General features: G+C 35.3%; 1 protein-coding gene across 6 annotated transcripts; it reads left to right on the forward strand.

The window, feature by feature from the left end:
- The first annotated feature begins 653 nt into the window (after window positions 1-653).
- Window positions 654-14,861, forward strand: LOC103723542 (casein kinase II subunit beta-1-like). 6 transcript variants are annotated; one of them, XM_008814488.4, is made up of 6 exons: window positions 654-770; window positions 991-1,292; window positions 2,402-2,620; window positions 11,779-11,888; window positions 11,995-12,160; window positions 14,463-14,861. In XM_008814488.4, exons 2-6 carry the CDS (start codon window positions 1,058-1,060, stop codon window positions 14,591-14,593), a joined length of 861 nt encoding a protein of 286 aa, XP_008812710.1. In that variant the 5' UTR covers window positions 654-770; window positions 991-1,057; the 3' UTR covers window positions 14,594-14,861. The 6 variants fall into 6 exon arrangements, with proteins under 6 accessions (XP_008812710.1, XP_008812709.1, XP_008812713.1 ...); XM_008814487.4 differs by having other exon boundaries at window positions 729-854; XM_008814491.4 differs by having other exon boundaries at window positions 753-872.
- The last annotated feature ends 999 nt before the right edge of the window (window positions 14,862-15,860 follow it).

Raw genomic sequence — 15,860 nt, forward strand, 5'->3', positions numbered from 1 at the left:
CAAGCTAGCGACAAGAGGCTATCAATTATTCAATCCTCTTTGCTGAATTAGCTACAGCTTGGGAGGGATTGTGCTTGGCCTGTCTTTAAATTTAAATATGCTCAGATTTGGTTGGAAGATGACTCTTTTTCTGTCATCCTAGTCACAAACACCTAACTAATCCTTTAGTAAGAGACATTAAAGGGAGCCATTTGAGCCTTTAAAGCTATCCATATCCATAGGAAGGACAATCGGGCGGCTGATTGGCTGGCTTTTACATTCTTGGAAGCATATATATATTTTAGGAAAAGGGTGATCAAATCTCAACCCAGTTAGCTCATTTGATCTTTGTCGAGGCCTATACCTCTTCCTTCTTCTGGTACCCAAAAAAAAAAAAATATTTTTAATATATTGCTAGTGGGCCTACAAGTATCGTAAAAATACAGTCTAAATTTTTTTATTAGCATAATTTTAGAGATCACGGGCGCAGGAAGAAGTAGCATCAATCATAAAATTTTAACTTTTTTTTTATAGGACTTAAAATTTTAATTCTAATTGCATCTCCCTTAATTGGGTACAACTAAGAACATCAAAATAAACGACCCAAGGTTTTCCTAGGCTGATCCGAAATTTGGGCAGAACCAATACTGGTGGATGGTTTAGGCTGCCATTATTAAAGGTACTTGGCAGGCGCTCTTATCTGAAAAAAACAACAGTATTCGGCAACTCTGAGATCAAAAATACAAAAATATCGTGGGTCCGTAGCGCCCCCTCCAATAACGCCCATCAAGGTTTCCATATTACCCCTTCCCTCTTCCCCGCTGCGTTCCCCCCTCCCCCAAGCCCCGACCCGTCGGGCTCCCCAAGAATCTCGGGTTTCTACCTCGATTCCCGTCCGTTTATCTGAATCTAGGGTTATCAGTCATCAAATCCGTGATTTTTCTCGTTTTTCTCTTCATTCCAAGCCTGATTTCCGTTTGCTCTCTAACAGGTTATTTTGTTTTTGTTTAGGATGTTGGGGCGGTGAGTCGATTGAGCTCGTCAGAGGGGTTGAGAGCGTAGAGAGGGGGCGGAAGATATGTACAGGGATCGAGGAGCGAGAGGGTCAAAGTCGGAGATCGGCCCCTTCGATCGGAAGCGGATCAATGATGCCCTAGACAAGCACTTGGAGAAGTCCTCGCCCTCGACTTCCAGGGGGTTGAACGGGAGGGAGAAGGACCGGCTTTCCGTGCTCTCCACCTCTGCCGGGAAGCAGCCGGACCACCACCGGGACCAGCGGTCTGCCCCTCTTTCCAAGAACAAATGCTCTGATGGTAAGTATTTTTTTTCCTTTTTCTTAATCATTTGGTTTTAATCTCCATCTTCTAGTCTTTTGGATATTCTTTTGATTTTACTTTTGTTATTAATTTTGCAGTAATGGTTGATATTGTACTGCAGACGATTTTTTCTACTTCCCTTTAAGTTGTCATGTGATTATAATGTTTTGGGACACAAAACACGGGAACTTTTGAAAGGCAATCATATGGATAGCTGCTGACTTGTGCTGGATCTTTTTTTATGTAATTTTTTTCTTATTTCACATTTTAGTATGCTTAAATGCCTATTCCATGCAGTTGGGAGTACTTAGTATTGAATGTGTTAATTTCTGACATATGTGGTTGCTTTGAATTGTCAAAAAGCACCATCTCGTGTGCAATCATTAGCTTGTGAGGAGATGACATGGCAGTTCAGTGAAGAAGTCTAGTTATAGATCCAATTAGTTTTTGCCGAAATCCATGGGCAATTTTTGTATTGAGGTTTATCTATGTTACTGGTAAACTCAAACTATAATATATGCTGAGAATATTTGCCAAAACTTTTGTCTTTGGAGTGCAAACTAAAGATGATCCAGCTCCATCAAAGATGAGGAGGAGAACTTCATTTATTGCAGTGATTTATATGACTTTTGATTTGTTTAACAGGAGAACGTAAAGGCTGCTTGCTTGAAGAGGTAAAAGCTTGGCACTATTATGTAAGAGTTTGGAGGCCATTGGTTAACCATGGATTCTTTTCTATTGTCTGCAATAATCAATCCATGTCACACTTAAGATTTACAAACATCAGTATTCTGTTGAAGTTGTGATGATTTTTTTCGGAATGTTGTACTAATTGATGTGTGCCTTCACATGCTCAAGTTCTGTAATTTCCTTTTCCTTCTTTATACCTGGACACATATATTTATAAGTGTTTGTTTGCATCTGTTCCAGATGTTCAGAGACTTGGCTATTCAGGATTAACTGTTCGGGGCATTTGAATTGCATCTTGATAATGTGCATGATGTGTTCAAGCTGTGTTGTCTAAAATGTGTCTATGCTGTTACTCTTTAGCTGTCTCGCGTTCCTTTTTAAACATGTTTCTACCTTTTCCATTCTCTTTTCTACAGAAGAATCTGAAACAGACAGTGAAGAGTCAGATGTTAGTGGTTCTGATGGTGAAGACACATCTTGGATTTCATGGTTCTGTAATCTACGAGGGAATGAGTTCTTTTGCGAAGTTGATGATGAATACATACAAGATGACTTCAATCTTTGTGGGTTAAGCGGCCAAGTTCCTTATTATGATTATGCTCTCGATCTGATTCTGGATGTTGAATCCTCTCATGGTAAGCATAACTTTATCTGTAGTCTTTATGAAGGGTTTTGCTCTTATGTATTGTAATCTTAACACAGCGGTATAGTATTGTTCATATAACATGAAACATGAACGCTTAATGTATTCTTGTTACTTAGTAGCTTATGATTCCTTGAGAATATTTGCTACTTCTTGAAAAAGTTTGGTTTGTCTATCTATTGACTTTTTATTTTGCTTATATCACCATCATTTCTAAATTTTAGAAGTTCTTACTTTCTTGCTTCATGTTTTACTACTGCTCAGTCCTATTCATATTTTTAATATTTAGTCCTTTTAATATTCTAACCCATTCAGGATATATAGGTTTTTTGGTTCATAGCTTTCTTTGAATCAAGGCAGTTCTCACTAGCAGAAACCTGATCCGCCATCCAAACCCCACAATTATAAAAAAAGAAAAAGAGAGAAAAAAAGAATAGAAGCAAGCAAGTCTTGAAACTTGCTCGCAAGAGTACAAGTGGAAAAAATAGATAAACTTCCATGTACCATGGCCCACAATGCCTTTGCTTGCGTTCTTGGAGAAAAGTTAGCTGCTAATGACTTGGGTAATTTTGCACAAGGTTTGAAAACTTGGTATTGGTTTTCCTTGCAGGCAGTTTTAGTGGCTTCAATTCTATTTTTGGCAGCTTCAATTATGTTATGAAAAAATACAATGTGTCCATTTGGAATTAGAATGAGCAAAGCAATAGGGAAATATAAGAAATTCCAAAATAATAAATTAGGCAGAATTCTAAAGATTATCATAATATCTATAGGTGTTGGCTGCATTGGTACAATGACTATGTTTTGAAGCAATCAAAACATATTTATAATTTATATATTCGTGAAAAAGCTCCGAACTTAGAGATTAAAATTCTCAAAATTGCTTTGGGAATGTTGCATTGCTACCGTGCATTCTCAGAAGTCAGAACTTGTATTATCTAAGTTCTATTAGAGAAAATGCTTCTTTCCATTTTAAGCAATGAAAAAATAATAGAAGTATTGCAAGGAGCTCAATTCTGAAAAAAATTACCTTGAAATGGATTTGCAGTTTTATATGGTAATTCTAATAATTCTGATCATGCTCTTATACTACTTTTGGATGTTCTTCCCCTGGTTTTATAGGCGCTCCACATTTATTCATCACTTCATCCATTTTTTTAAAATCACCTTTGTTTAGGGTGGGGTTTGGGCATGGATCCTTGACAGCTTATTAGATAAAAGAGAAATATAAAGAAGAAAATGAATGTAAAAAGAAAAGAAATTCACAGACAGTTATCAGTAGGAAATCTTTGAAGAATTGATTCTAAGGTGCTGGCAACCCAATTGATCTAGTCCTTAGAGTATCTTTTGTACTAGAAGGAGGAAAGTTAGAAGGGCAGAAAACAATACTCTTTTTAGGTATAACCAGATTTGCCATTTGATCACCGAGCAAATTGTTTTCTCTAAATATAAGCTGTACCACCAGGTCCACCACACAAGTGCAATTAGCCAGCAATCTGATTTTCTGAACAAGATACCCAAGTTTTTAAGGAATATGAGTGTTGACAACAATTTTTAAGAATCATATTCCACAATTACCTAAGAGAAGCCTCTTCGTTTGCAAAGTTTCAATCCATCAAGAAGTGTACTCATTTTGGCAAAGACATCATAATTCAACCCCATAAAGGGAAGTAAAACCTAAAATAATTATGCCTTTGTCTTTCCTTGTGACACTAATACCACTTGACAAACTAGGATTACCTCAGGATGCATCATTACAACTCAATTTCAAAGCATAAAGAGGTGGTTTGTTCTGTTGATTTAGTTAAAGTGCATTTCATAGGATTTAGATTAGAGATACCAAGTTCAACAAGCACTTGCATATCAAAATCATTTGTAGGGCCACTGTTAATCTTGAAAACAACAAAAATATATTGAAACCACAAAATGAAAGCATCTAGAACTAATGTTGTAACTTCCTTGATGCAAATATTTTTCTGTTTCTTTCTCACTGGGCTTTCCATTATATAATGCAAGGAAGAATTTTTCTAACAATTGAAATTGGGTTCTGTGAGCTTGCGGCCGTACTCACTACAATATGCTAATTTGTCTAACTACGTGCATATCATCTTAAAGGATATTCACAATGCCACCATTATGTTGCTTGTTGGACCATTACCCTTTTGTTTGAACAAGTTTTTCTCCATTCTACTTTTGATCATTTTATGCAACTCATGTATGTGATGGTGGCTTTCTAAGTTCAAAAACTCGATTTGGATTTGAGATTTGGTCAAACTAAATGGATCTTTGTTTTGGTAGTATTGGTCATTTTGGCTCCAATTTTGGTTAAAGATGATAAAAAAGATATAGAAATAATCTCAATTACAAAGAGGCAACAAAAGTAGAGAACATAGGTCAAGAAAACAAATAGGAATCATTTTAGAACATATGATATTATTGTCTATATAGGACCTTTGGTTGTATTTTTTGAGTGATTTGCATTGAAATGAATGAGAGCCCAATGTGCTTGGACTAAAACAATAAAATCCATGCTAGTGTGCGTGGAAATTAAAAAACTAAGGTGCAGAAATAGGATTATGGATCGATATCTTGTGGTCTTAATCCCCTTGTAGAAACATTATTTGTAGGATGGTTTCATGTCTGTGGCTAGGAGCATAATCGTAGTGGTGGCTAGGGATCAACAATTGCCACAACTAACTATGCAGGCAATAATGGATTAGCTGCAAGCCTTGAAGCTAGAGTGGGCAGAGGTGTTGGGTGATAGCAAGACTTGTGCTAAGGAAGATTAGTGGCGGTGGTAGTCTCAAAAGAACAGGTGGCAGTGGTAATAGTAGGGGAGAGGATAAGCAAGAGTGTCTGCATTTCCTTCTCATGTAGAGGATAGCAATAGTGGTGACCATGCAGGATGTCATGGTGGTTATTGGAGCTCCAGTGTTGGCGAGCGGTTTAAAGTGAAGTAGGAAAAAGAAAAGGGATGTAGAGAGAGGACTGATTGATGCTTCAATCTTTCCAATGCAAAATGAATGACGTGCATTTTAAATTGACAATCAATATTTTTAATTACAATTCATTGTATTTAAAACATCGAAAAAGTAAGAAAATCATATGCTTTGGAGGTCTGTTACCTATGCATTAAGTAAACAAAATAGATAGTACCAATATAATCTGTGTGCTCAAATATATTATAGGTTGTTTCTCCAGAATTGAAACCAAAAATCTTGATCTAGATAACTTAAAAAACATTAAAGCAAAATTAAATTGGTTTAAATTCTTTGAAAACCATAAATCAAATTAGAGTAATATATCATGCCATTTGAATGGTCTATTTTTGGACTATTTGATGCACAAGTAGGAATTCTCAATAACTTTTGCTATCTTTGTTTTGGGCATTGTAAGATGTGGATTTTTAATGTTACATGTTTTATGTTTGATTTTTGGGCTCTAATGATGATGAATCGGCCCCCTTTAATGTTATGACAATGTTGCAAAAAGGTCATTGCTCTATATCCATTTATCCCGTTAGGATGTCCTGTTTGTTAAACATGTCCCAAGGGGTTAAAGATTTGGTAGCTGATTTCCAATAATAATAATCTAATACTGGTACCTTCTTGTTTTGTTTTACATTTAATATAGATAACTCCATGCATATCTCACTATTATGTTTTCAAGATTATTGTGAATACTTCTAGGAAGGTAAAATGCAGTAGACCATAAAACTTGGAGTCTACACAAATTTTGCTGATATTTCTAACCTCCATCCTTTCTCTAGCTTCATATATGAGAGAGAGGCACATCAACGAGTCTGTGAGATATCTTATCGAACTTGATGGTATGATGTTGTGCCACATGGAAAATGAGACATTGGGTCTGGTGCGGGATGCTGGTTTAGGCGTGAACCGGGACATCTCACCTGTCCTGGTTGGTGCTGGTCGAGATAGACCACTAAAGAGGCTGGTGCTTTCTGGGACACAACTATGTCTTCTTGGTTTGAAAAAGAGAGCACAATTACTCTCTTTTTGTTTTTTGTTTGTCATAGTAGGGCCTCACTTAGAGGAAGAGAGGCAGGTGAGGAAGCATGACGGTACAATTACTGGCACCATTCAACCCTCCATCGACTCAAAAACCATCTTTAAGGACCCGAAAACAAATAAAATTTCATTACATTCATTTTAAACCATAAAAGTTAAAAATTGTCAACAGAAAACGAAAAGAGGACATTTCAAGAGTTGGGATGCTACCATCTCGGAACCTTATTGACTTAGGACAAACCAGGGTGGGTATCAATATCAAGTCTTGAACCCTGTATCTTAGGGTAAGAAGGCTTGGACTTCAAAAGAGGCGGTCAACCTTATTGGTGCGAGTTTGTCATTTGAATCTTGCCTTGAGAGTGTTGAAGACTTATTTTCTTAAATAATAGCATGAGCACATTCCCAAGAGTCCATGGAATTTGATGATTCACTTTTCTCAGTTTCCAAGTTCATCATATGAGAAGTTGCCCATATTCCTTAGTAGAAGTAATTAGGTAGTGTGAGGCAATGTTGACTTGGTGAATTCCCTATTCTCTTTAACAGAGTTTGCAAAAATGCATTTAAAGATTGAGAAAGGGATAAAAATGTTCTACTTGTCATAACACTTACCAGAAGCTCTTCAGTGCATGTAGAGATACTATTCCTCCTTTTATAATATTGTCTTCAGCTTTCTTCTGATCAACTTTGATGAAATAATTTTGGGCATGCTTGCTCTTGTGCAAGACATACTTTCTATGATTTCGTGACCAACAATGAAAGTCCATTGGTATAAGATGTTAGTTCAACAATGGTGTATTGTAATCTCAAGGTAGTAATTTTTGAAATGCTTCTGTTCAATAAATTGCAGCATATGATGGGCATAGAGTCAAAATTGGTAATACGGATTCTGGCTGTACATGACATGACAAAGCCTACTAAATGAAAAGCTCCATGCCATGAATGAATTTTAACTATACGTAAATAGGTATGTTCCAAAAGCAATATGTTGGAGTTGGTTTGTTGATATGAGATGAGAATGAGCAAGCCATTCTTGCTTATTGCAAGAAGGAACAATGTTGGGCTATTTACTTGTCAAGCTTTTGGGCTCCCGTGTCAGATATTTTAGCTTAATTACAAAATTGATTTCCAACCTTGTGAATAATGATATCCAAGAATAGCTTATTATGACCTACATATGCATTGATTGCTCACATTTTGGACCTTTTTTGTGTGTGAGAGTAGTTAATATGGAGATATGATGGACAACAATAAATTTTTTGACATCCTACAAGCTTGATAGGCATCACCCCAGTGATGCTTTTAATTAAGTTACTATGCATACTAGATTGTTATGTGACTAGACTATAATATAACAATCAAAATTCTGTATTTTGCACTGCTTATTTCCTATACATTATTACTTGATCTGATTTCCGTGTTTACCTCTGGGATTTTGATATTTTCTAAGCAAGTCACTATAATCTTGTAACTTTACATAACCCCCTCAAGTGAAAGATCTTTCTTTTAGTGTGTACTTAAGAAAAGCACTGTGCTTAACCGATCATGCTGGCATCCTAGTGATAATACTATTAGAAATTAATGGAATTGTAATGGAATGAGCATAAGCTGAGCGCCAAAGATTTGATTTGCCTCATTTTTTTAAAATTTTTTTTGATGTTGTATTTAGACTAGGCTACAGACCTGCAGTACTTGAAATTTAGTGAGTATGATACAAATCATTGGTGGTAACAAACATATTATAAAGGATGGTTAATTTATTAAATCAAAGTATGCAAGAACTACTTTAGCTTAACATTCATTTCCTTTGTTGTTTATAGGCATCCTTGTACAATCCAGTAGGAGAAACAATTGTATAGTAGTATGCAGGCAGGGGGGAGAGGAATGTTTTGGTTTTTGGGGTTGGGGGGGGGGGGAGGGTGGCTTCAATTTTTCCATAACAGATGATTTGATCTAGAAAGAGATAAAAATGTTAGCTTAGGTAAATGAAAGGGAAGTGAATGCTTGGCATATACAGTGGAATTTATGTGTTAAATCTGGTATGATATTTGGTCAGCCTTGATTTTGTTCAAAACAAATGATTTTGCCCTAAATCATGTGTAAACTGCTTACAAAATGTGTAATGTGGCAATAATAGTAGATGGTAATTATTATACTTTATAGTTAGCCTATCTTATAATGATTATTAAAATACTGGATAACCATAACATGGACCATAATTACAAGTCATCAAAAGAGGAAGTGGAATTCTATTATATAAAGTTTTCAATTAAGGGTTTATGGTGTGTATAATGCTGTTTTGATAATAATAGAGACAGAAATATGGCTACAATCGACAATATAATTGCCAAGAGGCACCATTAGGTGATCACTTGTTATCTTGGATCTATAATGTTGAAGAATGGAGGAGGGACAAATATAGAATTGGAGTAGGAAGCTGGAAGGTGCTATAGTATAATTGTTGCAAGCATTTAGCAAAATCAAGAGTGGCAATTTTTGACTTGGACCCACTGACCCACTTGAAATAAATGGATCTGGGTGAGGATTTTTGACAATTGGGTTCGGTTTGGATTATTTAAGACCAATTCGATTGTACATTGGTCAGTTTTGGGTGTCACCTCTGGATCTATGGGACATCATGGGTTGGACAAACTCTTAAAATGTAGTCGAGGTCCCTAGGATAGTGGTGATAGTGTGGTGGACCATAAGCTAGTCAAGGCTTGGTTTGGGTCATTAAGGTCTTTCATTTAATGGTTAAGAAAAGAACATATTGTATTGAAGAAAAAAATAAGGTGGATTCATGTTTAAGATTTATCATGTTTTCTTCTCCACTTTAATTGCCTCTCATCTCACTTTTTCTTATTGTTTTGAATCCAGTGGGATGTTTCACGGGATGTCAGGATGAGGTACCATCCCTATTGTCGGGATGGGACTGTCCCACATTGTCGTAGCATCCCAATTGGCATGTCTAGGGACATCCCTTGTTCTAAGTGTCGGGATGGGCTGAGGCGTAAAATAGTATCACCCATTTTCATTCCTAAGGGTAATATCATAAGCTGCAGCAACATCTGTAAGTAGTACATGGGAACAAGATCTGGAGCAGGTCTTGTTGCGAGTTGTGCAGTAGATGTATTTATTGAAATAGGGCTTGATAATTTGTCATCTCAATATAAGATGATTGTTCGTGAGGATAGGTTGTTCTATTATCACAAGCAAGGTTTATAGACCTTCCTCCATCTTATGTTGGTCATTTAATAATTGCACTATGCTATTTTTGAGGTACCACATCATGTAATGTGCATAGTGGAGCATATATTTCAGGTCACCTAGAGCCATATTTGTTGCCATACCTTGCCTATTGGTTGTACCACTGTTTGCATGGCTATTTTATTGCTACAATGCCTTCATGTCAGGTTCTTCTGGCAACACCTGACATCCACATTATGTGGCATGGTTGGGGGATGCAGACCACCACCACCGAAGTTTTTTGTGTTCCATTTTAGATGGTTTGCTGTTGAAAGTTGGCTTCCCTATGTGTTTTTCTTTAATGTAGAATACAAAATTTAGGTTCTTCATGATATGATGTGCGCAGTTTAATGAACTTGGTGAGAATCTTTTTTTATCAGGTGTTTCGGAACGTGTCAGGTGTCACCCCTTTGTTATATTGCGCAGTTCAGTTATCCCCATGCTTTGTGCCGTCTCAGATTTAATATGCAACAAACTGAAGTATCATCACATGTAGAACGTTAATTAATGAAGAAACTCTTTAGCATATATTGTATGATTAAGCTGTGCTATCGTAATCGTTATTTCTAGTTTCTCTCTGGTATAATTGATAAACTATTGTACTAGCTTTAGAACTATGTAATAATTGTTACTTGAGGGGATCTCTTTCATATCATGCTTACAATTTTCAATATATTAGGCCTTGACATGAGGTTCATAATGTCCAAGATAAGAAAACCAGTATGTTGTGCTTATTGTTTATGACATGCAAAACATGCTAGATACATGATTGATGAACCCATACCTATTTTCTAGAAAGATATCTTGTGTGACATTTTTTGAAAAAAATTGACACTATGGAATGAAAAGAGGAAGTATTTATCCTTTACATGTGCGATCCAAGCGCATATAATTAGATATTCATTTTACTGGAATGCTTTTACAATTTCTTTCCTTTTTTTTTTGAAAGAAGTATTTTGAAAATACTGTTCAGAATAAGGTTCGCTGTCCCGGTCGGCACCATACTGCACCGGACGTACCGTATTGGTATGCCATCTCGTACTATACTGATACTCGATACGTCTTGCTGTTTTATACCATACTGTGTGCCGACACTATGATAGGATGGTGTCTATACGGAAACCGCTACTGAGACGGCAAACCTTAGTTCAGAATGATACTAGTGATAGGAAATACACATCTGTTCTGTGAGGAGTTTTTCCTGTTAATAATGCTCTGTTCATGTTATAAGCCACTGCAGACACTAGTGGTATGCCCCCATCTCAGTAAGTTTTTCTCTCCATGATGAGCCGTTCATGTAGTGTTTCCCTTTCATTTTGAAGCCCTGAGAACTGGTTTTTCATGCATACCTTTAGTTGCAGTTGTTGAGTGTGAATACGAAAATTGCATTTTTCTTGCCTAACACCCACTTATTTGCAATTAGCTTGCAAATTGTATCTACACACGCAGAGATAGACACATATGTATGCATATATCTACACACAGACACGTATGTATGTGTGCATGCATGCACACATGCATGCAGGCATGCATAGACCCATAATATTGGAAAATGATGATCTGTCAATTTGTTAACCTTGGATATATTCTCTAATTTATGATATATGGTTTAGCAAGTTAATCATAAGTATCTTTCATTCTAATCCATCTATTTTTCTTAATTTGTGCATTGCTGGTCTTTTAACGCTTCTTCTCGAATAGTTTTTTGACCATGTTGCTGTTTCCTTGACCTTGTCTTTGTGATTCACTGTGTGTTTAAGATAATTTCTTATGAAAAATCAAGCAGGCACTTTAGGATTACTGGATTGCATGTTCTTTTTTTATCGGGTTAGTTTGCTGTCTAGTAACATTGGTTGGTTGTGGTCATGGAAATGCACAGGTGATATGTTTACTGAGGAACAAAATGAGTTGATTGAATCCGCAGCAGAGATGTTATATGGTCTGATTCATGTAAGATACATTTTAACCAGTAAAGGGATGGCGGCAATGGTAAGCTCTCGCTTGACTTTGATGAGCCTGCTGTTTACCATGGTTCATTTTTTCAGTTGAAAGTTTTTGGCTTGAAAATAGCTATTTAAATGGATATTCTTTGCAGTTGGATAAGTACAAGAATTATGATTTTGGAAGATGCCCTAGATTGTATTGCTGTGGTCAACCATGCCTTCCAGTTGGGCAATCAGACATTCCTCGATCCAGCACTGTGAAAATTTATTGTCCAAAATGTGAAGATATATACTACCCACGATCCAAGTACCAAGGCAATATCCTTTCAGTTTAGCAACTCTTTTTTGTGCTTTCAAACTGCATTAACAAATGAATGTGTCTTTACACGTGCACACACTAATACACTCACCCATGCACACAAAGCTTGAATCCTTGCTGGTGGATTGACCCCTATTGATGTGAAATTAAATGATGGGCCATCTGGATTGATGATCCACATCCCTAATTGTGATTTACAACATTCTTGATTTTTTAAAAACAGAAATGTTTTTTTCTCTGTATCTAATCTTTGAATCAAAGTGAATAAAACATAAATGGCTACTGGTAGACTTTATAATGCTTGTATGCACCATAACATAGACATTTTAAATTGAGTCAAATTTCAGTCTGAGAGCTTCGAAATCAAAACATATCAACATACTGGGTCGTTAAGTATTAACTGCCCATTTTGCATCTGCTTGATAGCTAACTAGGAGATATTGGGAATATATAATATATGATTGTTATGTTAAAAATTTCAGAAGATGACCATGGTATGAGTTCTCATGTCAAATTGCACATCATTGATTTTGAACTAGTAGAGCTAAGACTCTAATCCTACCAATAGTATTCTAGCTCAATTTCTCTCTCTTTGGCGCATGCATGCTCGCTTTCAAATACACAAACATACACAAAAAAATGTGTCATGTTTTGAATTTTAAACCAGTAAGGGGATGCTTGTTTGCCTGCAGTTCAGTTACCTGCAGTTGGAATTGTAGTTGTAGAAACAGGCTTTGCTTGGTTGTTTTGTGAGTGAAAACTTGCAGATACAATTACAAATATTTAGTTGTTTGATGTGAAAGAGATATAGTTACCTTGTAATTGAGCTTGTAAGGTTTCCTCTTTGAGAAACAACGAACTATTTACATGTTCTATTACAATATAATATTTATCATATGATTTTTTATGATTAAAATAAAAATAATATTGCTATTAAATTATCATCGGATTAGTATAATAATCAATGCAAAATAATCTAATATAATAAGAGGTAGATATATTATTGTAATCGTAAATATATTTTTGTAATGTGTATTGTATTAACTAATCATTATTATGTATTATTTGCTATATATAATTGCAATTAATATTACAATATTATTTGGATGATAATAAGAATCATTATATATAATAATAATAATTAAATATATATATATATAATGTATATAGACTATATTATTATACATATTACATGATTATTTTATATATATCAATTATAATATTATGTATAGTATGAAATATTATAATGTAATTATTTAATATATATAACATTTTAAATATCTAAAATATTTAATGATATTATAATATTAATGACTAATGTAACGTAATATTATATAATATAATAATATTATAATCTTACATAAATATTAAATATTACAATATTCAACAATATTGTAATAATAGATTATAATTAAATTTTAGATTATATATATATATATATTCATCATTACATATAATAATATTACAATATTATTTGGATAATAATAAAAATCGTTATATATAATAATAATTATTAAATATATATAATGTATATAGACTATATTATTATACATATTAGATGATTATTTTATATATATCAATTATAATATTACATATAGTATGAAATATTGTAATGTAATTATTTAATATTCAATATTTTTATATATAATTATATATAACATTTTAAATATCTAAAATATTTAATGATATTATAATATTAATGAGGAATATAACGTAATATTATAATCTTGCATAAATATTAAATATTACAATATTCAACAATATTGTAATAATAGATTATAATTAAATTTTAGTATATATATATATATATATATATTAATCATTACATATAATAGTAATGGTGGTAGTAGTAGTAGTAATGGTAATAATAATAAGCACATTATAGCTTGGAGTACTGAGGGCACTCATTCATCAGGGCTTTCTCGATTATAAAGGATTCTTGTGAATGGAACTGCGACCAATGTTGGTTGCAGTTCTAAATATAAGTTTTGGGCCCCTTTTTTGCAAATTGAACTGCGGCCTCCAGTTGCCATTGCAGATATCCAAACATTTGTTTTGGGCGCCTGTAATTCAATTGCAGCCAACTGCAACTGCTGGCAAACAAACAGCCCTCAATTTGTGCAGCCAAGCCCGTCGTGCTTTTTAATTTTCAATGACGTAAGATGAAGGCACCTGTGTGTTGAACTGCTTTTGATGAGTCTTATTTTTTTTCTGAATACCAACAGCCTTAATATTACTTGATACACCAGAGCTACTCTTCTAGTTTTAATCCTTTGCTAGATTTTTCTTGACATTGTGTAGATGTTGATGGAGCATATTTTGGCACCACATTTCCTCACCTGTTCCTGATGACATATGGACACCTGAAGCCGCAAAAGACATCACAGAAATATGTTCCAAGAGTCTTTGGCTTTAAAATTCACAAGCCATAATGTTTTAGGTGGCATCGCATATCATGTGACAGCTCAAGGGCTTTGTCATGCTGTTCTTATTGGAGGGTGATGCTTTGGCAAGTGTGAGGCTGCAGTGGTGAGAGTGCAACATCGAAATATTTCCTGATTTTATATTATTAAGAGAACATCTGGAATGTGCTGACCTATGCATCAAGCTATGATGAAGCTATTGTTTTATTTTATTTTAGCTGTAACTAAAGAGCCTAAGCAAGTTTTTCATGGTTTATGAATTATTTATGTTGCCTCAGTTATTGTATTTCGTAATCTGATATATGCTTGCCGGCATTGTCCCAAGGGATGGTAACAGGTCGGGTATCGGTCGAGTTAGCCAATACTCATGCCCACCCTGTAATTAAAAACTCTATATCCATGAAAGCTCCATACTCATCTTTGGTCGGATCGGGCAAAATAGATGGTGTGGGTCAGGTTGGGTAAATTAGATGGTGTGGGTCGGATTGGGTTAGGCAGATAAGACGAGTCGGGTTCGGTAGACAAGACAAACTGGGTTGGGTTTGGTTGACAAGATGAGTCGGGTCGAGGCAGACAGCAGGTTGAGTTGGGTATGGAACTTATTATATAAACATTCTAAAATGATTGTAGTTTTGGAAGGGAGGGATTTAGATTAAGGTTATATCGGGTCGGATTTGCGGCATCTAGAACCTATATCCGCTTTGTGTTTTAAACAGGTTAGGCAAAATTTGCTCCATTCGGGTTGGGTTGGCTTGGGTATCCGGTGGGTTGGCTACAATTGCCACCCCTACTACATGTGAATGTTTCTCTCTCTCTCTCTCTCTCTCTCTCTCTCTCTCACGCACGCACGCATGCCAAAGCTTGTTGAAACAGCAGCCTTATGGAAATGGTAATGCTCCATCCCCTAGAATGTCTATCATGGTGTGACGTAGTAATCTTGGTTGCCGCTTTTACTGATATTGCAGGTCTCTGCGAATGCCAATATCATTGATTAATATCTGCGGTTTCCTTCAAAAGAGGAAAAAAAAAAGAAAAGGTAGTGCCTTGTGATGGATTCTTTTTTTTAAATATTTTTATATTGCATATCGAAATTATCACGCCCGACCTCAGATCGCAAGCCAGAGATCGCAGCAACCACCGCAGACTCGTAGGAAACTCTTCTACGAGCATGCAAGGCATCTCATCATGATATCAAAATCGGGCAGCAGAAATAATTTAACTAATATATGCAATTTTTATTTCGTTAACTAACTCAACTTACAATGTCTCACAATTC

This window comes from Phoenix dactylifera, chromosome 17 (genome assembly GCF_009389715.1).
Source record: "Phoenix dactylifera cultivar Barhee BC4 chromosome 17, palm_55x_up_171113_PBpolish2nd_filt_p, whole genome shotgun sequence".
Taxonomy (NCBI): domain Eukaryota; kingdom Viridiplantae; phylum Streptophyta; class Magnoliopsida; order Arecales; family Arecaceae; genus Phoenix; species Phoenix dactylifera.

Bases quoted from the DNA above. Each gene is read 5' to 3' on its own strand.
- LOC103723542 (XM_008814488.4), top strand. From the start codon at position 1,058: ATGTACAGGGATCGAGGAGCGAGAGGGTCAAAGTCGGAGATCGGCCCC. The intron at 2,621-11,778 runs GTAAGCATAACT...GGAAATGCACAG, and splicing joins GGATGTTGAATCCTCTCATG to GTGATATGTTTACTGAGGAA. The intron at 12,161-14,462 runs ATATCCTTTCAG...GACATTGTGTAG, and splicing joins ACGATCCAAGTACCAAGGCA to ATGTTGATGGAGCATATTTT.